At 33.8% G+C, this 25676-nt stretch overlaps 2 protein-coding genes across 7 annotated transcripts in view; one reads left to right on the forward strand and one right to left on the reverse strand.

The window, feature by feature from the left end:
• Window positions 1-9170: 9170 nt before the first annotated feature.
• ANKRD45 (ankyrin repeat domain 45) overlaps window positions 9171-25676 on the reverse strand; it is a 49344-nt gene continuing 32838 nt past the window's right edge. For 4 of the 5 annotated variants that reach the window (XM_074308386.1, XM_074308385.1, XM_074308382.1 and 1 more), the window contains exons 4-6: window positions 13832-13926; window positions 11512-11650; window positions 9171-9609 (exon numbers count right to left, since the gene is read on the reverse strand). In XM_074308386.1, coding sequence (XP_074164487.1) covers window positions 9557-9609; window positions 11512-11650; window positions 13832-13926 — 287 coding nt within the window. In that variant the 3' untranslated portion in view covers window positions 9171-9556. The remainder of the gene's footprint in view (window positions 9610-11511; window positions 11651-13831; window positions 13927-25676) is intronic. The other variant, XM_074308384.1, reaches the window with a different exon arrangement.
• TEX50 (testis expressed 50) lies at window positions 20929-25532 on the forward strand. 2 transcript variants are annotated; one of them, XM_074308392.1, is made up of 2 exons: window positions 20929-21231; window positions 25269-25532. In XM_074308392.1, the coding sequence occupies exons 1-2, from the start codon at window positions 20929-20931 to the stop codon at window positions 25530-25532; spliced, it is 567 nt and encodes a 188-aa protein (XP_074164493.1). The 2 variants fall into 2 exon arrangements, 1 of the variants encoding a protein (XP_074164493.1); XR_012489015.1 differs by having other exon boundaries at window positions 21188-21273; window positions 25269-25354.

Genomic DNA, 25676 nt, shown 5'->3' on the forward strand with positions numbered 1-25676 from the left:
ATTTCTCAAATGATCACAAATGGTCAGTAAATATTTGCTGAAATATTTACTCAAGCTTTTAGCACCCGGGGATGCAGTTCATAAAGGCCAAGTGAGAAACTCATTGAACTATACTATTTTTCTACCGTCTACTTATTTAAGTAGGGTAACAATTTCTTGTTTAACATAAGTTTGTGTTTACTTGTCTGAAGTTAAATGTCCTTGATAGGAAGAAAACAAGCATTTATTAAGCACTTTACTATGTGCCAGACACCATACTAAGTGCTTTGCAATATTATTTCATTTGATTCTCACAAAAACCCTGGGAGGTAGGTACTATTATGATCCCCAAACTGAGACTAGAAACAATAATCATTTCCCTCCTCATCTCCTGATCTTCTCAAAGTTTACTTGTCCCACCTGTTTCATTTAAATTTCATAAGCATGGATTAACTGTCCTCTAATTTCTCAATATTCTTCCTAAAATGTCATCCAAAACGATCACTCCAAATAATCAGATCCAGAAAGGGTGCAGCATGATGGTCACCTCACGTAGCCTAAATTCAATTAGCTTTCTGGTTGTCAGGTAATCTTGTTTACTCTTAAACCCTCAGACCTTTTAAAGTATTGTTGCCTATTCATCATTGTCCCCAAATTGTGAACTTGATTTTTTCTTTAACATAAATGTAAGATAAAATATATGTATGTATGTTATGTGTATTTTAATACCCATGGAACTTTTCTTTCTAGTTTTTACTCTTTTGGAGTGTACAACAGTGCCTATTTTTGATGAAGCTATACTGGTTTGAAAGGGTCACAGCTTTTTTTCTTAAATGTTTATTAACTATAGCTTTGATAATATATCTTAAAATTGTATCAAGTCAACTTATTGTATTGATTGGGTAAATTGTTCTTTTGGTTCTTCTTTGTCATGCATCAGTTCATGTGTTTCAGTTTTTTTTATAAATTCCTTATTTGTGTTTCTTATGATACAATGGTATCCCATTATAATCATATGTCATAATTGTTCAGCCATTCTTCAAATGATGGATACCCATATTATTACTAATTTTTTAATTTCACAAAATTTGATATGAATATTTGAATGCATGAGAGATTTTCTTTCTGTCTTCAGCTTCTGTGGGATAGTTCTTATTTTCTGTATCTTTACCCCAGAAGTACATATATATATATATATATATATATATATATATATATATATATATATATATATATATATATATATATATACTATTGTTGTTATTCAATCATTTCAGTATTGTCTGACTCTGTGACCTCATTTGGATTTTTCTTGGCAAAGATACTGGAGTGGATAGCCATATTCTTCTCTGGTGCATTTTACAGATGAGGAAATCAGGTTGAAGAGATTTGTCCAGATCATGAAACTAGTAAGTATCTAAAGCAGGATTTGAATTCAAGTCTTCCTGATTTCTTATCCTGCATTCTATTCACAGTGCCATCTAACTGCTTTAGTTTATATACGACTGAGTACTTTATACTATAAAGTTTACAGTACTTTGCCGTAGTAATGTAAATTGCATAGTATTACATCTTAATTTTTGTTACTACTATAGAGGATACTCATATTAGGGAAAGGGGGATTATTTTGTATCCTATTACTTTTTTTCATTTTCTTATTTTTTTCTTAATTTTTAAAAAAATATTTCTTATTGGTCTTTTGAACCATTTGGAGTTTGATATTTCTTCCATAATTTCTAGTGGTCCCACCAAATTTCTCATTTTCTTTTTTATTTCAAAGATCTTTTGTTGTTCTTTTAAAATTTTGAACCTTAAAAATACTTCCAAAACATAAACATTCCCACATACAAAGTAGAACATAAAGAGGATTTTACAAAAAAAAAAAAAAAAACCATACAATACAATCAATCCTCAGCTTTTCTGGGATAATACCCCCCCAAATAGCACAAAAGTAAAAAACACAAATATTGAAACATTGAGCTTATGGGAAATAGGGAGTTAGGTTCCCTCAAACACCAAAAACTGTAATCTCTCACAGCTGCAGACATTCTGGCATGAAATTTAACTAATAACCTCAAAGCTAGTATAAAACCTTTACATTTTAAGCCTAATCTGGGAAGTCAATGATGCAGTTTAGTAAGAAAACAAATGTAATTAGATAAGCTTCATGCCAGAATGGGGATATAATTGCAACTCAAAACTTGAGTTTTAAATGCAAAAAATGAAAATATGCAATAAATATTACATTATATTAACAGATTGTAATATGTTCAGGCATCCCAATTGAAGGACACTCCTTTAATTTATAATTCTTTCCTTTTTTCCCTTATTAATCTAATCTTCCAGATCTAACCTATCCTCCCTCTTAACCATTTTTCATACTATCCCTTCCTATTTCCTTCTTGAATTTGATTCATTTCTACATCAAATTGTGCATGAGCAACAACCCTTTTTTTATCTGGTTTTGATAAGAGATTTGTTTAATGTCCTCTTTCTCCCATTTTCTCCATGTTTACATACTCTTCTTGTACCCTCCCCTTATAAGAAATAGTAAAATAAGAAATAGAAATTTCTTTCTCATTTCTACACTAGAATATTCCATTTAATATCCTTTTTTTCTCTCTCTGAAAATCCTCAGAATAGAAGCAACCTACTTCCAGTCCCAATTGTCCTATCAGAATTAAACCAGTTTAAGATAATATGATTTTTCTGAATGGACACTTGTTTTTTTTTTTCCTCATCAGAATGTTAGCTCTTCATCCTAATGTAATAGCTCTGTAGTTGCTCAGATAAATTTACCTTTCTAAGTTTCTCTTGACTTTTATATTTATTTTCAAAGTACATTACAATTTGATCTTTTCAATAGAAAACTTCAGAACCCTCTGCTCCATTAATAATCCATTTTCCCCTGTAGGATTAAACTCACTTTGTTTAATCTATCTTCATTGCAGGCTAAGTTATTCTTCATTGTAAGCCTTGTCTTCTATCTTTTGGAATATTGCATTCCAAGTTCTCTCATTTTTAATAAAAGTTCCTAGGTCTTATGTGATTTGGATTGTAGTTTCTTGTTATTTTACTCTTTCTATGCCCACTTTTATTAGTTCTTTCTGTAGAAGCATATAGTATCTTTCTTCATATGTTCTTTATTTTTAATTTATGTATTTATAATAATCAAAATGACATAGTCAAAACCATTCTAAAAACATCTCTGATGGCACTTGCTTTTCTGGTGGACCCCCTTTTCTATTGTTTAACTTGTGACTCAACATTTTGAAGTTCTGGAATGTTTGAAGTTACTATAATTTTTCACTGTATTTCTTGATCATTATTCAGTGGGGTGCTATTTTTAGGTTTTTGTTGGAGGAGGTGTTAGGAATTGCTCTTCCTTCCTACATTCAAGTATCATAGATGAAAGTCTTGAGGAATTTCAGGTTATTTTCAAATATAGCATGATTTGGGTTGAGGGAGGTGCTTTGTGATTTTTTTCTGATTTTCTTACTCATTTCTTCTTTCTTCATGAGTGTTCTTTCTATTTTTTCTATTTGGCAGCTTGGCTCCTTCCCAACTTTTTCTCAGCCATTTTGCCAACTGTCGCTTAGTTTCTAATTAGATATTATATTAAAAGAAAATACTATTTAGTACCTCCCCCAGTCAGCTGTTCTTCAACATTTTCTCTCCATCCTTACCATTAGACCTAGGTAATTTCAAAGTTTACCTTGTACTGAGGCAGGGGATGATGACATCTGATTTAGGACCCTTCTCTTGCTACAAGATCATCTCTGCACTACTAGGTTTCTTCCCACACACAAAGTTGTTTCTTCTACTTATAGGAGAACTTAAAAATAATGCCCTGCCTTTCAATAAGAAATAGGTATGTGGCAGGGTAGTGGGATCTCAGACTGCACTATGAGAAAAGAATTATAGAAGCTACCAAAGTCGAATCTTGAAATGGAGTTCTAAGTGGTCAGAATTAAGGGAGCAGGTAATGTAACAACATTACTTTTGGAAATGCTTTTCTTACTGTAGTAAGAACAGCAGCAACATACCTTTGACACATAGTAGGGCTATTTTTCATTCCCTGTGGCAAAACTGTCCATTCACATCTTTTATAAGATTCAGCTAAGTTAATGCTGGGCACTGAAAAGGCAAATCTTTTCATAACCTCCTTATCTAGAGGGATAGAATAGAAACAATCCTTAATGTCTATAACCCAAAAAGGCCATTCTCTGAGCAACTGAGTAGGAGATGGAAGTCCAGGCTGAAGAGTTCCCATAGTTTCCATCTGTTCATTTACTTTTCTTAAATCAGTCAACATCCTCCATTTTCCAGATTTCTTTCTTACAACAAATACTGGGGAATTCCAAGGACTTAGAGAAGGTTGTAAGTGTCCTTGGTCAAGTTGCTCCTATACCATGTCTAATAAGGCCTGAATTTTATCACTACCTAAGGGCCACTGTTCTATCCACACTTGTGTATCAGTTTTCCATTGGATAGAAACAGGTGTTGGCAGGTCTTCAACGGCAGCCCTGCCTAAAAAAACTGAAGTACTCATTTTTAATCCTAACACCTAGTAATCCTAACAAATTGTTGTAAAATGTCTCTTCCCCACAGATTGATGGGGATTTTTTTCAACTATAAAAGGAGTAAAAACTCCTGTTTCACCTTCAAATGTCTATCTCAAAGGGATAGCACTAACTTCAGTTGCTATTGATCCTCCTACCCCAGACATGTAGGTATCTAACTTAATCTTTGGCCAGTGACTGGGCCAGTTGGCACCTCTAATGACTGTGCAATCTGCCCCTGTGTCTACCAACCCTTTGAATGGTATGCCATTTATATAGATGGTGAGCATAGGTTGGTTAGCTGTCACAGCTGCAGTCCAAAATATTCCTGGATTGGAGTCAGAATGTGGGTGACTAATCACCAGGTTGCTTATTAGGAGTCTGTATCAGTAAACCTGATGCTACTACTTCTCCTGGTTGATGTCATACATTATCTATCTGTATTAGTGAATGGAATATTATCTACACATCCCCCAGGAAGCACTCTCAGGTGGTAAAATGGTTGAGCCTACTGTGTTTGGAGGCAAGGGTTTCACAGGCTGGAGAGGAACAGATTTCACCTCTCCAGGGGGTATCTCAGTTGTCCCAGCTGCATACAACTCTATTCTCCCCAAATATAATCCCTTTCTCCCATCAGGTTGCTTCCTGGCTGATTGGTTGTGTAATCCCTTTCTCTCATAAGATTGCTTCTTGGCTGATTGGTCATGTCTGAGTACTGAACTTTTAGACACTCTCTGGGTCTAGCATCATGCCTCAAGTATTTTTTGCCTTGGGCCTTGGGGCGGGCCCCTCATCCCATTTCCCTGAATCAGTCTACATTCTGATGCCCAATGGAAGCCTCTGTTGCATTTTGGACGTGGGATTTGGGGTCTTGATCTCCCACCCTGTTTTCTCACTCTGTCTCTATGCCAACACTGAGCTTTCAGATGCCCTACTTTACCACATTGAAAGCACTGACCAGTCTCTTTGGAAGTCCCTGGCCAAAAGGGACCTTGTCTTCCCATGATCAGATCTTGGGAAGTCTACATCATAGCCTGCTATAAAAGGCATTTGTGCCTACTGTGGCACAGGACCTCATGATTTCCTGTAAAAGAGCATCCTTGTGTAGTCCTAGTATAATTCTTCTACAAACCTCATTAGCATTTTCTTTAGCAAGTTGCTTTATTATCATTTCTGTTGCTTCATTTTCTTCAATAGTTAGTATGACAGCTGTCTGCAAATGTCCCACAAAATCGGCAAAGGGTTCACTTGGCCCTTGTGCTATTTTCATGAAGGCTTCTCTGTCCTGTTTACTTGGGATAAAGCCCCATGCTTTGATGGCAGTAGCAGCAATTTGCTTATATGCTGCTAAGGGGTAATTAATCTGTGCTGAAATGTCCAAATAAGAACCTGCACCTGTTAGTTGGTCATCAGTGATTGGAGTATTAACTCCAGTTTGCCTATTTCATTGGGCTTGTATCTTATAGAGCTCACTATATTCAGAAAGCCACAACAAGTTTTGTCCAGGTTCTAAGCATACCCTTACTATAGATTTCCAGTCACTGGGGGTTAAGACTTCATAAGCCAAATTCTGTAATAACATCTTAACATAATATGATGTAGACCCATAAAGAGTGCAAGCTTTTTTCAGGTCTTTGATGGTTACTAGATCAAAAGGAGTGTATCTATCCTCTGCTTTCTTGACCTGAAGAGTTAAGTTGTCCAATCACAGGATAAATTTCCATTCTCAAATCAACTGTATTCTGCCCTTCCTCTTTGGCTTTTGGCCTTTTGCAATTGAATCATGGGAGGGGTGGTTGCTGGGGGGGAGGTGCTAGTGATCTCACTGCCCCTCCCACTCGTCCTCCTCCCTCCCACTCTAATCCTTGCCTATGATTATCTTACTATCAAACATTCAGCAATGGTGAGAAGAGCCATCATCCCAATATATGCTAATAGAGCCATTGTCTCACATTGAATAGTAGTGCTATTGAACATTGAAGAGTAGTGCTTTCTTGTCTGATTCAGAGTTTCAGCCATCTATAGTAGATTATGTATAGAGATATTATACAAGCTTAATATATACCAAACATATACTCCCTTATCTATATTGTGTTTCAGCTCCCTAGTAGTCATTTCTGTTCTGTTTATTACAGATAAAATAGAGAAAAATTCTTTTTTTTTCTGATTTCCAACTAAAAGACATCAGAAGAAAAAAGAGAAAGAGGAAGACGAGGAAGAGAAAAGTCTTTTCCTGTTCTTAGTAGTCTTTATAATTGCTTTTTATGCAAACCTTGTTTATTACCCATACTTTATTGTATAAAGAAAGTAGGGGTTTTATTATTTCATTTCTTGAATTTTTTGTCTCCTATGAATTAGTGATCACACTTAGAAAAGGAATCATGCTGTAGAAGAGAAATGGCTAATCTTGTAGCTCGGTTCAAATATATAGTGTGTCCATGAGCAAGTTACTTACCAAGCTATATACCCACTACCCTCTTTATACCCCAGACAATTCTGGTAAAAGTTTTTTTTAACTTTGTTTTATTTATATTTTTGTTTTATATTACATGAATTTACAGATTAATACCACTTAATGAGAGGTCTTGTTAAAACAGTTAAGTAAAATTACTAATACAATTACCTCATTTAAAAGTTCATGCAACATTTCACTTCTGTAGTAACTTCCAACCTTTCTATTTTAAAAAAATTAACAAAAATGAAATTTCTCATCTTCCCATACCCCACACCATTTAAATCTCAAATTTAACTGCCTGCTATATGTTTAATGCTTCCAACCAAACCTTTCCCCTCTTTGACGCCATGGTTATTCCAATGGCCTTGGAAAATTTCAATGCATCTATAATCCACTTACAAGAGTTCTGATATAGGAGAACCAAAAATTTGACATTAATTCATTTATTTAATATAGATATTAACCCAAGAAGTCTGTGCTATGTACATTATCAAGGTGTAATAAAAGAGTTAAAATTTTATTTTGTATTTTAGAAATAACACCATCTTCTTTTTTAAAAAAAAAGTTATTTTTTTATTTTTCAAAATACATGCAAAGATAATTTTCAACATTCACCCTTGCAAATTCTTGTGTTCCAAAATTTTCTCCCCCCCTCCCCATCTCCTCCTTGTAATCTAGTATAGGTTGGATCCAATAGGTTCTATTCTTCTAAACATATTTCCACATTTGTCATGCTGTGCAAGAAAAATCAGATCAAAGGGGAGAAAATAAGAAAAAAACAAGGAAACAACCACCAACAAAAAAGTGAAAATATTATGATATGATGCACATTTGGTCTCCATAATCTTCTCACTGGATGCGGAGGAGTCTTTCTATCACAAGTCCATCACAATGGAATTACCTCATTGTTGAAAGTCAAGTCCATCACATCATCACATAATCTTGTTATTGCTGAATAACACTATTTTCTTAATTTCTATTAGTACTTAAAGGCTTTTATTTTGAAATGTTAAAAGAAAATGTTTCTTTAAAAATATGTTTATATGAGTATAAACATATTTTAAAGAAGCATTTTCATGAGAAAGTAGAATGACACTTTTCACTGAAGCAGGAAGCAAATTTAACAAAATTTAATCCATTTCCAATGTTAAATTAGCTGTCAGTTCAAAAAATAATATCCAAAGAAAAAGTAAGTTACATATCCTAACCATAGTCAGTTATTATTTGAATACAAAGATTGTAACTATATATGTATCATTTTTTAAAAGTTCCCTTTTTTATCTTAAACTTTGAGATCACATTTACCTTTTTTTGCTTTTATGTCATTTGGACTCATCCAACCTTATAGATAAAAGTACAATTTTGAGAAAATTTAACAAAATCTCTCTGGCCCATTACCCCATTCCTCCTGTTAATGAGAATCAGATCTAGAATAGAATTTTTCCTTGGTTTTTCTACAATTTTTAATTATTAATCATTAAAGAAAATTTAAGAAATTATTAGTTACTGTGTTTCAAGGAGAGAGAGCTCAACTTGATACCTAAATAATTAAAGTCCTCCTCACTATTTTATCATACTTTTGTGTTAGGCTCATGACCTCTTTCCTAAACTCCTCATCTAATTTACTCTATCTAGAGTATATTTCAATAACAAAATCTCTTCCTGCAACTAAAAATGTGCACCTTTACCTTATTGTCAAGTTCTATCAAATTTCTCATTTTCAAATTCAGGATCTGACCTTTTTCACAAGTCCAAACTCCTCAAAAATACCTTTGAATTTTATTTTTCCTTATTCATCTTAAATCCTTGTCTCCTTACCTAATTTTCCTATTGCCTTATGTCACAGGAAACAGAAGTAGAATCTGAACTTAGAAATTATTTATTTATCTTCAATTTTTTCCAAATTTCTCCTACTGAAATTTAGTTTCCAGACTTTACAAGTTCAAATTGTCCTAAATCACCTTCACTATTAATATCCTTATCCTCACCTTTTATTCCTTTGTCACTCTTTCTGCACCAATTGATTCTTCAAGTAGCTGTTAGAAAATTTCTTTCCTATATTCTATCAATGAATGTGTAAATTACGTGTTTCTCACTCTGGATCAAGTCATGGTGAAACTGAGTGAGTTTGAGGTTAGCTCATAATAAAGTAGCCACTTTAAAAAATAATAATATTTTATTTTTTCTCAATATATGTGAAAAACAATTTTTACACTCTTTTTAAAATAAAAGGTTTTTAGTTCAAAATTCTATTCCTCCCTCCTTTCCCTACCCCCCTTCCTGAAACAACATTTTGTGGGGGAAGGAAGGAAGGAAGGAAGGCAGGAAGGAAGGAAAAGAAAGAGGGAGGGAGGGAGAAAGGAAAACAGTATGCTTCCATTTGTATTTATACATCATCAGTTCTTCTCTGGAGATGGATAACATTTTTCATCACAAGTCCTTTGGGACTGTCTTGGATCATTGTAATGCTGATAACAGCTAAGTCATTCACAATTCTTCATTGTCCAAGATTGCTCTTACTCTGTACAATGTGCTCCTAATCCTCTCACTTCACTTGGCATCAGTTCCTGTGATTCTTTCCAGGTCTTTCTGAGAAACGTCTGCTTGTTATTTCTTATAGTACAAAAATATTTCATTATAATTATATCCCACAGCTTGTTCAATCATTTCCCAATTGATAGGCATCCCCTCAATTTCCAATTCTTAGCCACTACAAAAAGAGCTTCTATAAATGTTTTTGTACAAATGGGTCTTTCCCCAATCTCTCCCTTTTATAAATCTCTTTGAGATACAGATCTAGTAGTGATATTGCTGAATCAAAGGATATGCACAGTTTGATAGCCCTTTTGGGCAGAGTTCCAAATTGTTCTCCAGAGTGGCTGGATCAGTTCACAACTCCATCAACAATGCATTAGTATCCGTTCCAATTTTTCCACATCCCCTCTAACAATTATTATTTTTCTTTTAGTCATATTAGCCAATTTGATAAGTGTGAGATGGTATTTCAAGAGTTGTTTTAATTTGCATTTCTCTAGTCAAAAATGATTTAGAGCATTTTTCCATGACTATAAATGGTTTTAATTTCTTTATCTAAAAACTATTTGCTCATATCCTTTGACTACTTATCAGTTGGGAAATGACTTGTGTTCTTATAAATTTGACTCAGTTCCATATATATTTGAGAAATGAGGACTCTTTCAGAGATAATCATCATAATTTTTCTCCAGTTTTCTGCTTTCTTCTAATTTTGTTTGCATTGATTTTATTTATGCAAAAACACTTTAATTTTAAATAATCAAAATTATTCACTTAACATTTCTTAATATTCTATTTCTTATTTGGTCCTAAATTATTCCCTTATCCATAAATCTTAAAAATAAATTCTTCCATGCTCTTACAGTATCATCCTTTGTGTTTAAATCATGTACTAATTTTGACCTTGATTGATATATGGTGTGAGATGTTTTCTATATCTATTTTCTCTCAAACTGTCTCCAGTTTTCACATCAGTTTTTAGCAAATAGTGAGTTTCTGCTCAAAAATTTGGATCTTTGGGTTTACCTAACACTAAATTACTATGATCATTGACTACAATGTACTGTATTCCCTAATCTATTCATTTAATTCCTATCTTCTTCAGAGCATGGAAGGTCTTGCCTTCCACTCTTATCAGTCCCACCAACTCAGTGTTTTGAGATATGAAGCAGCATACCTAACTGGCTTTACATTTCCTTCTTCCCAAACAATCTCCTATTTTCCTCCAGGCCCTTTAGGTCAGGCTGTGTAAATGACCCTGAGCTGCTTCTTCAAAGATCTCCAAAAGTGGATAGGAGCCCAAAAGACTATTAAAAAAAAAAAAAAAAAAAAAAAACAACCCCCTATTATATATCAAATTAGAATCCTAGTACTTTAGAATTAATAGGACATTATAGACCATTTAATACAGTTTCTTCTCTTTACTTTTGAAAACGCAAAGGCTCAAAAAAAGCTAAATGATTTATCCAAAATCATATAGCAAGTTAGTTCAAGTTCCTAGATTGGAATACAGTTCTTCTGACTCCTATTTCCATGATAATTCTACCTTAACACATTATATAATATATACATATATATGTTACATGATTGTATTATATGTGTGTATGTGCATATAGATGTATGTAAAACACTCGCAACTGGCTGACTTATTCTAATATTTTCTAGGTCATTGAGTTGTGTAAATGGCAAAAAAAAAAAAAAAAAATTATTGACATCCAATAAGAAATTATGCCAGTGGGATAACATTAATTTTAGTGAAAGCAAGCATCTAAGAGCTTAAGTAAGCTGATACCATTTATATTTTTTTAAAAATCACAACTAATTTTAAACTAACGGATCAACTAATGATAAGATCAAGGAGCATTTATGACAACAAATAGTAGAAAAAAATACTAAGAAACTAAGACTTAAGGAGTTTCTCCTTAATTTTTATCCTTTCTGGCATTTTCCCACTGAACAGCTCTACTGTTCAATACTCACGTGCAGAGGCTATTTTCAAAAGAACAGGATTCACTACATTTTCCAGTTGCTGCTTTTGTTCCATAACTTCGCCTATAGTTGCATCTGGATGCATCTCAAGCCACTCTGTTTTAGCCCGGCAGATATTGGTGAGCAAGATCTAAAGAGGGAATGGGGATTTTTAATTCCACTTGTCAAAAGATCTACAACTACTATCCCAAGAAACCTCCAAATAGCGTTGTCAGGGAAACAGTAGACCCTCTCATAATTTGAGGTGTTAGCGACCTATGTCAACTTAAGTGACCATGATAATAACAGTTAACATTTATGTAGTGCTTTAAGATTTGAAAAATTCTTTGATTCCCCACAACAATCCTGTGATATAAATCCTATTATTCTATTTGATAGATGAGGAAAATGGTTTATAGGAAGAAGGAGAAAGCTGTAGAAATGAGAAGCTGAGTGACACCCCTGAATTTTCAGGACCTGAATTATTCCTTTGGTATTTATTGCTGTCCAAATTTGAACACACTTTCTCCTGGACTCTATATATTTGTGGAAGAGAAAATGTATCATAAGCTTTTAGAGAGCTGTTTTATGCAAACTTTTCTACTTAATCTCAATAAATACTCTCCCAAAAGTCTGTTTGACAAATAGATAATCAGAACAGCAAAGCAGTGGGAGCTTGTCAACTATAAAGGAGTGGAAAAAAGGCGTTAGGGGGTACTCCTTGCTGTTCCTGGACATATTAAAATTCAAATCTACTGTAAACACAAATAACTCATTTCCAGTTTGCAGGAATCAGAAAAGGAAGAGATCAAATATATACCAGAGTTTTCTATAATAAAATTACATGTGAGAAGAAGCACTATTCTGTGCTAACACAGAAGTAGAAAATTTATAGATTAATTCACCTTATTTCAAAATGCCTTTTTCTGTTCCACAGTTCTCAATACTTGGGGGATGGGAATAAAAGGAAGTTGTGACTTTAAGAAGTGATTTTATTATGAGAGTTTTGATGTTTGAGATGAAGAGAGATAAGGATACATAACAAGTTATTGGTGCTTGCTAATGGGGGGAGGGGGAGAGAACAGTACAGATCATAATTTTACCTTAGTTTCCTATCTTCCCTTTGTACAATGTAAATGACTAAAAATGTGTGGGTTTTTTTTTTTCATTAGAAAGCATGGTCTAATATATAGAAGAGTCAAATAAAGTATTTTTGTGTTACTTTTATTTATTGCAAAGGATCTGCTATAACCAGACCCACAAAACAATCTTTTATCTATGGACTACTGAACAAGGCATGAAGAAGCCTCATTATACATTGTAATAATAACTAGACTGTTTCACTTGTTCAGGCTTAATACATGCCATTTGAAGAGGGAGGTTGCAGCCTGTTTCAGGGTAGAAGGTTCCCCTTTTTCACAAAAGTATAAAATCCCTAAGGGAAGACTCAGAGTGTATACAGAGAAAAGATTAAGTTAAAAAACTAAACACAAACACTGTTATGGCAATCAAAAAAAAATGTGTCTCAGGAACATTAAAAGCTATTGTTCCAGAAAGGATCTTGATACTCTGACACATTTCCAAGTCATGCAATAATTATCTATTTTGACAGTGAGCCTCTACCTCCCCAGAGGTTGGCATAGCAGTTGAGGTTCAGAACCCATCTGCAAAATGCAAAGATGGAGATAAAGATGGTTGTGAGGTCAAAGAAACAGTACATTTGAATTTAGGAGGCCTTAATCAAAATTCCCACTCCCTTACTTAATAATTATTATATTAAATGTTTAAAATTAATCAATAAAACAAAAACAATTAATTAAAGGACAGGGCCTGGCACACAGGAGGTGCTTAATAAATATTTATTTTTTGAATGATTATGTGAACTAATTACTTTTAAGTCTATTAGTTTTCCTCTTCTTTTAGATGGGCATGATGATAAACAATTTGTACTACCTACCTACCTCACAAAACAAATCTCATGGATTAAATGAAGTTTAAAAATGATATTAATCTATCAGTGGAAGGATATTTAGAAAAAGACATAACAATCTGCTTTGCTGCTCTACCCATGGGACTCTTCCAGCTGACTTTTGACTGAAATTTTCCAATTACATTGTCTCCCCATTAGAATGTGAGCTCCTTGAAAGCAGGGATTGTCTTAAGGCTTAATTTTTACCCCACCATGCTTAGCACAAAACTTTGCTTAATAAATGCTTCATTCATTTGTTCATTCATAAAATAATTCATAAAAACCATAATAGTCCATATACATATTGTTATCATCAAGATCTAGGAACATGGGGGTTCTCAGAATAAAAGCCAAGCAAAATACCTTGTCCTCCTTGCTTATCTTTCCTGGTGCCTTCTCTGGATCTACAATGATTGTCTGTATCTTTGTAATGGACCTTTTCAGAGACAGGTGAGCAACTGAAAAAATACAAATTAAAATTAAGAGAAAAATATCCTGTCAAAGATCTACCCAACTATTTTGGGCAGAGTGCCTGCAGGTAAGGATATGATACCCTATGAAAAAAGAAAAGAAGAAAAGGTAAGGATATTATACCCTATGAAAAAAGAAAGGAAAGTAAAAGAAAGAAGGAAGGAAGGAAGGAAGGAAGGAAGGACGGACGGAAGGAAGGAAGGAAGGAAGGAAGGAAGGAAGGAAGGAAGGAAGGAAGGAAGGAAGGAAGGAAGGAAGGAAGGAAGGAAGGAAGGAAGGAAGGAAGGAAGGAAGGAAGGAAGGGAGGGAGGGAGGGAGGGAGGGAGGGAGGGAGGGAGGGAGGGAAGGGAGGGAGGGAGGGAGGGAGGGAAGGAAGGAAGGAAGGGAGGGAGGGAGGGAGGGAGGAAGGAAGGGAGGGAGGGAGGGAGGGAGGGGAGGAAGGAAGGAAACATGCTTTGGTGTGTATCCAGATGTCTTCTTTCTCTAGAGATGGACCTCAACTTTTTCTTAAAGACCTCCAATGAGGAAGAACCCATTAATTCTTGAGAAAACTCATTTCACTTTTGGATAGCACCAATTATTAGGAAAGTCTTCCTGACATTGTGCTTAATTTTGTCTCTTTGCAACTTTTACCTACAGTTCCTAATTCTGTACTTTGGCTAATTTGAGCAAGTCTAGTCCTTCTTCCATATAACAGTCCTTTTAGATATTTTGAAAACTTCCCTCTGTTCTTTTCTAAGCTACACATATTCAGTTTCTTCAACCAGTCATAATCTGTCATTGGCTCAAGGCCTTGCAGCATCCTGGTTACTCTTCTTGGGACAACCTCAGGACTATCAAATGTCTAACCTAAACTGTAGTGTACAGAATGAACACAATGGTCCAGATGAGTCCTGAAGGACAGAATACGTGGTATTATCACCTTTCTGTTCCAGAAGATTATGGCCCTATGAATGCAACCCAGAATCACAATAGGTTTTTTGTTTTTTTTTTTTTTTGCTTACTACATCATATTATATTACTGCTCATATTGGTTTTGCAATCCATTGAAATTTTGGATCTTTTTCAGAATAATTACAATCTAATTATGATTCTTGGATCATATATATATATGTGTGTGTGTATATATGTATATATACACATATATAATAGTTTTTTATTTACAAAACATATATATGGATAGTTTTTCAACATTGACCTTTGCAAAACCTTCTGTTCCAACTTTTCCCCTCCTTTCCCTACCCCCACCCCTGGATTGCAGATAGTCCAATACATGTTAAATATGTTAAAGTATATGTTAAATACTATATACATATATATGTATATACACATATACACACATATTTATACAGTTATCTTGCTTCTCAAGAAAGAGCGGATCTAGAAAGAAGGTAAAAAATCTGAGAAGGAAAACAAAGATGTAAGCAAACAATAACAGAAAGAGTGGAAATGCTATATTGTAGTCCACACTCATTTCCCATAGTTCTCTCTCTGGCTGTAGCTAATTCTCTTCATTATTGAACAATTGGAACTGGTTTGGATCATCTCACAGAAGAGAGTCATGTCCAATAGATTTCTACTTATTTCGCTTAGCATCAGTTCATGTCAGTCTCTCCAGGCCTTTCTGAAATCATCCTATTGGTCATTTCTTACAGAACAATAATATTTCATAACATTCATATACCACAATTCAGCCATTCTCCAATTGATGGGCATCCATCCAATTTTCTTGGATCATATATTTGTAAAGTTGTTGGGTTTTTGAGGATTTTTTAATAAACCCAAGGGCAACACTTTGCATTTATCCCTAGTGGAATATATTTTATTAAGATTCAGACCAATCAAGGTCCTTTGAAATGACTTGTCAAGATCTCTTGAAATATTCATTCTGTTATTTATCATGACAACATTGTATCACCCCTCCCAACTTTGTGTCAGTGACAAAGTTCTGAATGTACATGTCTGCCTTTGCCCATATAATTGATCAAATATGTTGACTAGCACAGGGCCAAACACGATTCCTTTAGGTGCTACACCTAAGAGAGTGTAAAAGGATGTCTCTCTATATATGCATGAGATAATGGAGAAAAAGACATATTCCCCTCCAAGCAATTTTAAAATAATGTCCCCAATTCTGGAGTAGCAGAACCAACAAAACATTGAGGCAAAATTAAAGCTAAGTAAGATAGACTTAATCAAAAGAGAAAAAATTGGAAAACTACACAATATGTCAGCCACATTAATATTATTTTAGACTTTTTAAAAATAACTAGACAGTATAAGGTTGGAATATCACTGACTTAGGAAATGACAAGTTGGTGAATTTAGAAAAATATGTAAAGGCTTGGACGTATGAAGGATGATGTTAGTCACCTTCAGAGAAACAGAGGGCAAACAAGCATAATACAGTGTTACATAGATGTATATGAATGTATATGATTATGGATACCAGTGTATATGTGAGTATATATATATATATATATATATATGCATGAGTATGTATGTGTATATGTGCATGTTTTATATAATATATACGTACATATACACACACATATTTGAGCTTAACTGAAGCCTTTGGGAGAGTGGGGGGGGTGAGGAAAGGGGGAAAAAGAAAAAAGTAAAAATGCACAGCAGGAAAAAAACCTACAAAAGAGCAAAGATGGACAGCTCTAAATACAATGTGCAATATGCTATTTTTTCTTTTTCTATTTTGTATTTGTTTTAAATATTTTTAAAAAAGAAATGAAAAAAGGTAATCCACATGTGGATACAGTTTCTATAAGGAGTTTCTATAAGGCTTGGAATAAAGCTAAATAGAAAGATAAATCCCATAATAGGGAAAAGAGATGTAACTAAATTGTCTGAAGAACTGAGAGAAAGAGTGGGGAGGTGAAATATTACCTGAAAGAGGATGCCATAAGCTGTTTAAAAAAGCAATGATATAGGAAGGAGGAAAGAGGGGATAATTCTGAAACCACACTCATCTCTGTTATATGAGGAAGAGTAATTTCTCAAAAGATGTTATAGTAAAAATAGAATCCTGACATTTATCTTTGATGTGGGCAGAAGGGGGTGTGATTAAGATTGGATTATTACTAAGATAAATTTTATCTCTGTTTTCTATGGACAGGAAAAAAGCAGCCATGATTGAGAGCAGGGAATAAAATGTGCTGTTAGAAGCAAAACAGGCATTAATAGTACTCTGTACTAATAAAAATTTAAAAACCTGATGGAGAAAAATTTATTTCAAATGCATTATTAGGAAAACAATTATCATACTAAATCATATTAATGATCAGTATAATGTGAAAAGGCTTTTGCTGGTTACATGTACCTAATAAAGACAGCAGAATGTGACCCAGGAAAGAGGACAATAATTTTGCCAACTTTATTTAGCTTTGTTCTTGCCTTATCTTCATTTAAACAGTTTTATTTTGAGATTATTGAGTAATAGGTCAGAGTGATACATAGGCTTTGCACTTTTTTGAGAGGTAATCCCTAAAATTGTGGAGGAATGTAGATTGGTAGTAGGAATTGGTTAGAATTCAAAGAATAATGGAATAGGAGATTTAGAAGTGGAAGGGAGTACATTTATAATTTAAGATATTGAAGCACATAGCAGCTAAGAGATTTGCCTCAGGCACACATCTAGTATCTAAGGTGGGATTCAAATCTGGACCTTCCTGACTTCAAGGCCCATAACTTCTGTCCTACACCACGCTGTCTCTAAAAGAGACGTTCTAACTTTAAGTCAAATAGAAGACTGGGGCAAGGATTAGGGTTAGGGTTCTAATAAGGAGTTCAGTATACAGTATAAATGTATTTGAGCTCTCTAGTTGTGCCATATCCCCAAATAATCTAGATTCTGGAAACTGAGAGATCACTCTCTTTATGGACAAAAAGAACTTAGGTTTTCTTTCCTAGTGTTTTAGGGTCTAAGCTAAAAAAGTGATGTTAGGAGACACTCTTCCTCAGTAGTAGCTGAGGACTCCAGTTGAAGCCCACTGAGTTTCAGCAGAGAGATGAGATATAATGGTTCATGGAAAGTAAGGATAAAATGGTATTATAAAATGGTATAAATCAGTGCTGTAACAGCAGCCCTACAATGTCAAACACATAAGCTGCCTTCCATATATGCATCCTAAATGGGCCTTCACATGGGTACTATGGCTACATATATGCCCAACCATTCCATACAGGTGTATTCCTCATACATGATCATGTTTTCAGTGATGGTTTATGTATCCAAAAGAATGAAAAAGAGTTCATCAGCAAAAGGGATAAGCATTTATATAGCACCTATTAATTGCCAAACACTATGGCAAGCACTTTACAAATATGATAACATTTGATTTTCATTACAACTCACAGAGGTATGTGCTATGATTATCCCCATTTTTTAGTTGAGGAAACTCAGGCAAACAAATGTTAGTTTACTTGCCCAAGGTCACACAACTAGTAAATGTTTAAGAATGAATTTGCATTCATATTTTTCTGACTGTTGATCCAGCACTCTATCCAATGAGCCATCTTGTTGCCTTAGCCAGGAATCTGAATAGCACAAAATACCTTGATGCTGGTATTGCTTTATTAGGGAAACATGTGAAAGTAGAACACTTCAAGAAAAATCTTTCATTAAAATACAGCATTCATTTATACTGAACACTAAAAAGCCTAGGAATTTAAGTATAGAAATGAAATAATCTTTCCTTAATATATTCAGAAGAATTTCTATAAAAACAAATGGTAGCATTATCAATGATGGAGAAATATTGAAAACATTCCCAATGGACCTAAAGTGAAACAAGAATAACCACTCTACCCATTCCTTATTAATATGATACTAGAAATGTTAGCTCTCACAATAAGATGAGGAAAAGAAACTATTGAATAAGGACTGGTAAAAAAATAAAGTGAGGGGATTCAAAGTATCTCTATTTCTGGATGATATTATGGTTTACTTAGAAAATCCTAAAGCGACAATAAAAATTATTCACACTATTTCTCTATATTGCTAAGAAAAAGCAGGAAGAAAAGATAATAAAATTTAAAATAACAATAATATATATTAAATAACTGGAAGTTAAACTAAAAATATAATATATAAGGGGAAAAAATTAAAACTCTTTATTCAATTAAAATAGCTATTGGAAAATATATAGCAATTTAATAGAAAATAGTCTTAGCACAGCACTTTATCCTAAATTATATTTAACATACATAAAATACAATAAATGCAATATGGATAAGTAAAATAAATAGAAAAAAATTGTATCATTAAGAAGTTTGAAGAATGGAAAGTTCTAATTCTCACAATCATGATTAATGGGTAAATTCATTGGCTGTGATAAGAGTATTTTTTAAAAATAAAATAGGGGACTTTATATTTAAAAAAATTTTTTTAAATAAAATAAATGCAGTTATACTAAAGAGGAAAAAAGAGAGACCAGGAAAAAACTTTACACAAAATATGTCAGATTTTTCTGTGTATGACATTCAAAATCTATAGAAAATTAACACAAATCTAAAAGATCATAAACTATTTCCCCAAAGCTTTTGAAAGGATAATACTAAATGACAAAAAGAAGAAATTAAAATTATCAGCAATCATTTTTAAAGTATCGGAAATGAATCATAATCAGATAAATGTATATTAAAATATCAATGGTATCATTTCACACACATAAGAATGTCAAAGCTAGTACAGGTGTGGGAAAAAAACTAGCATTAATTTGCTGTTGGCAAAAGTATAAAGTTCTACAATTCTTTTGGAAAATAATTTGAAATTTTGTAAGAAAAGTTAAAAAATTATTCAGAATCATTGTTCCAACAATCTTACTATTGGGTTTATACTCAAAGTTATTGATATCAGTAAAAACCCAATCTGTACCAAAATATTCATAGCAGCACTACTGTTATAGCAAAAAGGTGAAAACAAACAGCATATCCAACATTTGGGAAATGGTTGAGAAAAAATTGTGTCTATGAGTAGAATATGGGATTATAGTAGAATATTAATGTACCAGAAAGAGTAAAGAATTTTTAAAATGGGAAAACCTCAAGATTTTGTATATAATTATTTAATATATAATATAGTCATTTCAGTAGTGCCTATGACCCCATTTGAAGTTTTCTTAGCAAAGATACTGGAATAGTTTGCCAGGATCCCTTTTTGGGCTATTTTACAGATGAAGAAACTGAGGTAAGTAAGTTTAGATGACTTGCTCACAGTCACATAGCTAGTGTCTGAGGTCAGGTCTTCCTGACTCCAAGTCCAGTGCTCTACCCACTGGACCACCTGACTGATTTTTAAAACAAAATATATCAACTTCAAAAACCATAAAAATTTATTTTCCATCCCTTTGTTCCTTCAAAAGCAGCCTCATGTGGGAGAATTAATTTTGCCCCAATTTCTCTTCCTTCTGCCTGTTTCCAATGTCTCTATATTTACTTACTATAATCTCTATACTATACTACTTACTACCCACCTTTATTACCTATCAAGTTAAATAGTTACTTATACCACCTATCTTTATTATTTAAATATTTGGCATAGATTTATAATTTCATAAATTATGGGAAATGTGCCCTAATTACTTTGAATAAAAGAAATAAAGATCAAAAAAATAAGATCAAATAAATAAACATACACATAGTGAAAGAATCCACAGCACTGGGAAGTTATGTTACATCTTCTAGTTCTAACACTGCCAACTTAGAAACTTCTGAAGTTCTTTATGACCTCATAGAACTATCCTTGAATCAATCCATTTGATGATGTGACCTCTAAGTTACTGCTTCCCTAGCTCAGAAAAGTATAACTCTTATCTGAAATCCTGTGGCTGAAATATCATGCTGTTTAAAATGGACCTGAACTATTTCACTATGAATTTTAAAGACTTTTTTCTGCTCAATCTCTAACATGGCTTCTGGCACAAACAAGGTCAACTCACCATAAATTTTTTTTTTTTCCCAGCTGGAAAAGAAACATGTTCATTCAAGGCTTGTCTCTGGTCATTCCTCTCTGGTCTGTCTGCTTTATCAAAGAGAGCTTCTGTATCTGTGCTAGAACCACCTGGGCAAAGGTTGGATGGGAGATTTTTCCAGGGGAAGTGGACTTGATGCAGCTTACGCCTCCACCTTCCCACTTGCCCTATGGTCTGGACCAGCTGGGCTACAACTTTTGGAGCTGTACCCAGCTCTCTTATATTTTAGTGGAAACTCTCTTTGTAATCCTGACTGTTTTATCTGGACATTATCTTTGGACCCAATGGAAGAAACACACAAGGAAGGTGAAGTAGTGATGGAAATTTGTAATGAAAATGTTATATAATGTATGTATACATATCTACAAACACCTCAAGTACACAAATGAATGTAGCATGTTGTTCTAAAAATAAGTTATCCTGACTATAAGTCAATCTTATGTTGGGGAAGTTCTTCAACATTATTTGGGGGAAGTAACTCTTAAGTTGATTATTAATAATTTGTAGAGAAAAAAAAATAATTTGTAGAGAGAGATTTTGGGGGGAAAGTAAAACAAGCCCCTGGCATCTGACTTTACATGTGCTATTCCATGATTCTCTTGTAGTGTGCCTGGAGATTTTTCAACAAAGGGTGACATTTTATAAACACTGAGGCAAACACACATACCCACACACACACACACACATATACATACACAATGGCAATGGATAATTTTGTCTCTTAGGACTGTAAAATTCAGATAAAATATTTCTTGCATCTGGTCAATGGATTATTTGCAATATACTATTGTCATTCAACTATCTCAAAAGAATAATGCTGATTAAGTATTCTGTGCTTTTTCAACCAAAAAAAAAGTTCACATAAGGACTTCAGTACAATTTTATAACAACTCACATTGATTACATAATACTTTGTTTTTACAAACAACCCAGTGAGCTCAAAAGTGAAAATATGTATTTCTGCATTATACAGAAGAGGTAGCTAAGGCTCAGAGAATTTGAATTACTGATTATAGAACTACTTAGTAAGAATGAGTATAGAATTCAAGTTTCCTAACTGCCAGTCCACAGCCATTTCCACTCTTAACTTTTTTTTTTTGTGTGTGTGCATCGTGGACCCCTTTTGGCAATCTGGTAAAGCCTCAGAATAAAGTTTTAAATGCATAAAATTTGCAATTAAATATATAGGATGATTATAAAATATATTAAAACATAGAACTATGTTAAAATATAGTTCTAAAAATATATTTAACAAATTTCACATGTATTCCAGATTAAGAATTTTTGCTTAGAGATAAGATAGAATGGCTTAGTAGATAGAAAAATGGCCCAGAACACAGTCTCATACAGACTGGAGTATGATCAAGATGCAAGCCACTTCATTTCACTGTCTTCTAGCAAGTCTCTAATATTGTAGGCTGCAAAGCTCTTTTTGATCAAGGACTGAAATCACTAGTCTAATTTTCACCCCCCCCCAAAAAAAGATATTGAAAAAGATAATACATTGAAACTTGAATTGACTCTCACTATCTTAAAAAACTTCTTTCTCTAAGAAAATAAAAGTTTAAGCTGTCACCTAATGCCAATGTTAGCATATTTAGTTTTCTTTGGGGGGAGGAACTTATGATTTCATTGGTATAAGGCAGAAATATCAAACAGCAGACTCTCAAGTGCAGCCTGAGTCAGATTAAAATATAATTAGAAAACATTTTTAAATTAATAAAAATAAAATAGAACATAAATAATTATATTGTTTTTTCTAAATCAATATGTGGCTACAGGCAGTCTTATTTATGGTTTAGTGGCCCCTTATTTCTATTTGAGTTTAATATGATTAATGTAAGGAGCTGCCAATGAAGAAACCCTTATCAATACTGATTACACTGGTGGAATGCATTTTGAGGTCTTCATGACTGTCCTGGTGTACTGAGAGATACATAGTCTGTCAGGCTTTAGGATTCTGAAGCTATTTTATAGAAGTGTATAAATATGCCTAAATATAAAATATTTAATTTTAAAATTATTTAAATTAACTTGGTTGGTAGGAATAATGGCAATTTTTAGCAGCCAGATTACACACACACACACACACACACACACACACACACACACACACACACACAAAATCAAAGGTTCTTATTTTGTAAACCCTATTAACTCAAAAAATTGATTCTTCCTTTTCTTCCACCTTCACCTTCTGACTTTTTCCTCCTCACTTATCCTCTCTCCCTTTATACTATCTCACCAAGTTCATTATTCCTGCTCTCTGAGCCTTGGGGAGCCACCAAAGTTGAAAATGAAATAACAGAAGTACATGGAAGGGAATTCAAAAAATTTTACCAGTGCATTAGGGCATACTTTATCTTGTCTAAACTTCTTAATTTACTTTGAGGAAACTAAGACAATGATGTATTGTCTAAAGTCACATAGCTGATATATACTGTATCGAGATCCAAAAGCTAAGGTTTCTAAATGGGAACTAGGGATAGAAAAAGTGGTTGACTTACAACACCTAGGGCTTGTCATTGTGGCAGCAGGATCGCCTTCTGTACATTACTTTGTAAAATGTACATGATTTTAATGCCAAAAATTCCACTGAAAATATTTACTTTTGAATAAGTCAAGTTCAATGGATTGCAGTAAAGTCTCAAAAACTGCAGTAAACACAGTGGCAGAGAAGACTCAGTTTCCAAACTTTGTCTCCCAAATGCGTCATCCCATTTCCTTAGGTCCAATGCCCTTTCTTTTCCTTAATACCATGGTGTGTCTCTTTATTTTTTTAAATGTAGAATGTCTCAATCTTTCACCAAATTGTGGATTATTTCAATAATCCAAAGGGGTCTTTGTGGGAGGAAGAAAATTCACATCTACCTACACCCAGATTCTTCCCTTGCTAGGTTAGTCCTCCTTCACCTTCATTTCTTCAAGTTCTGTAGGTTTTTTTCCAGGCTAATCTGACTAACATGCTTCAAGGCTCTATGTCTTAATAAATTCTGTTTGTTGATCTTTGTCATTTTCTCTGCTTCAATTCTGAGCTATAATGAGGGAAATTCTTTCCCCACTGTGGATGGAAGAACATGTCTGCTAACACAATGCAATTCTTTAATTCTGTGATTGGCAATAATGGAACTTTGATACTGGAAGCAGATGGCACTGAGAATATGTATATTCCTCTTCATCTTTCCTTCTCCCTAAGTGATACTAGGCAGGACAAGTAAGGAAAAACCTGCATGCCAATAACCTCAGTTTCTTCATCTAGAAAAAAAATAAGGTTAAACTGTGAAATTCCCTTTCAGCTCTATATCCTACAATCATAGATAAGCACCACTAATAATTTCATTAGTATAATAGCAGTCATAATAGCTAACATATATGGTGCTTTAAGGTTTGCAAAGTTCTTGACAAATATCTCATTTTATTCTCACAATAACCCTGGGAGGTAAGTGTTTTTATTGACAGATAAAGAAACTGGGGCAGACACAGGTAGAGTGACTCACTTCTCAACACTGTTTCCTGACTCCAGGCCTAGCCTATTCAATTCCTGTTTAAGAGAAGTTCTCATTGATTTATCCAATTTATTAGGTACCTACTACATTCAACATATTGTACTATGTACATAATTAACACATGGTCCTTTGATTTTATCAATTTTGAGTCTTTCAAGAAGGCACAGATAAATAAATATTACATAATTATAAAATAGTCATCATGAAGACTATGATATAAAATAATAAGAGCAATACAAGGATAGAAAGATTATTTCTGACTGGTACAATCAACAGAGGCTTCAAGAGGTTGAATTTGAACTGAGTCTTGAAAAATAGATACCATTTCAAAGCATGGCATTAGAGACGTTATAATCATGATCAAAGGCATGGACATAGAAAAACTTTGGATACTTATAAGAGATAGCAAGGTATCCAGTGTACAGGGTTTCAGTACCTGTGAAGTCAGTTGAGCACTAGAATAATAGCCTTCAAGAGATGACCATAAGAGTGGCCAAGCTCAGAGGAAGGAATTGAATGAGTAATCCTGGTTAATGAGTTGAATGAGTAATTTCCTGGTTAATTTGAAGTAGTTGGGAGCATAGCTCCCTACTACTGAGTAGGAAATTGATAACTATCTTTTGAGGATGGCAACCAAGTTGATCTCCTTTGGGATAGAAGGGGACTGGAGAATGCAAATAGAAACATGCTTTAACTTCTACATCTCCTTCTGAATGACATTGGCTAGAAAACTGAAAATCATGAGGGAAGATATTAAGTTTGAGTTTATATGTTCACAAACAGGTTAGTGTTCAGAAAGAAAAATGTTTTATGCTATTGGTTGTTTCTTCCTTTTAGCCAGAAGATAATTTTTCCATAAGTGGTGATCCACAAAATCAGTCCATTTATGACATTGACCAAATCATCTGCAGGCTGATGTCAACCACATCAATGCTAACAAGATATGTAAAGCAAGTATCCCACCATTCCCCAAAAAAATTGAAACACAGGAGAAAATTAAGGAAAAAAAGGGATGGAGACACACTCGACTGGAACTTCCAAATGTGTTCACATATTAATTCAAATTTCTCTGGTATAGACCTTTTAGAAGATAACTATTGAAAGAGAAGACTCTTTTTTTGGATGAAAATTAATTTTTGTGGCCTTTGTCATTTTCTTGCCACATTTGTGAGATCTACATTCATGAACTCTGCATAGAGAAGTCATTTCTGCTCGGCCAAAAAAAAGTGTTATATGAAGTATTTT

Source organism: Sminthopsis crassicaudata, chromosome 4 (genome assembly GCF_048593235.1).
Source record: "Sminthopsis crassicaudata isolate SCR6 chromosome 4, ASM4859323v1, whole genome shotgun sequence".
In the NCBI taxonomy this organism is placed as follows: Eukaryota; Metazoa; Chordata; class Mammalia; order Dasyuromorphia; family Dasyuridae; genus Sminthopsis; species Sminthopsis crassicaudata.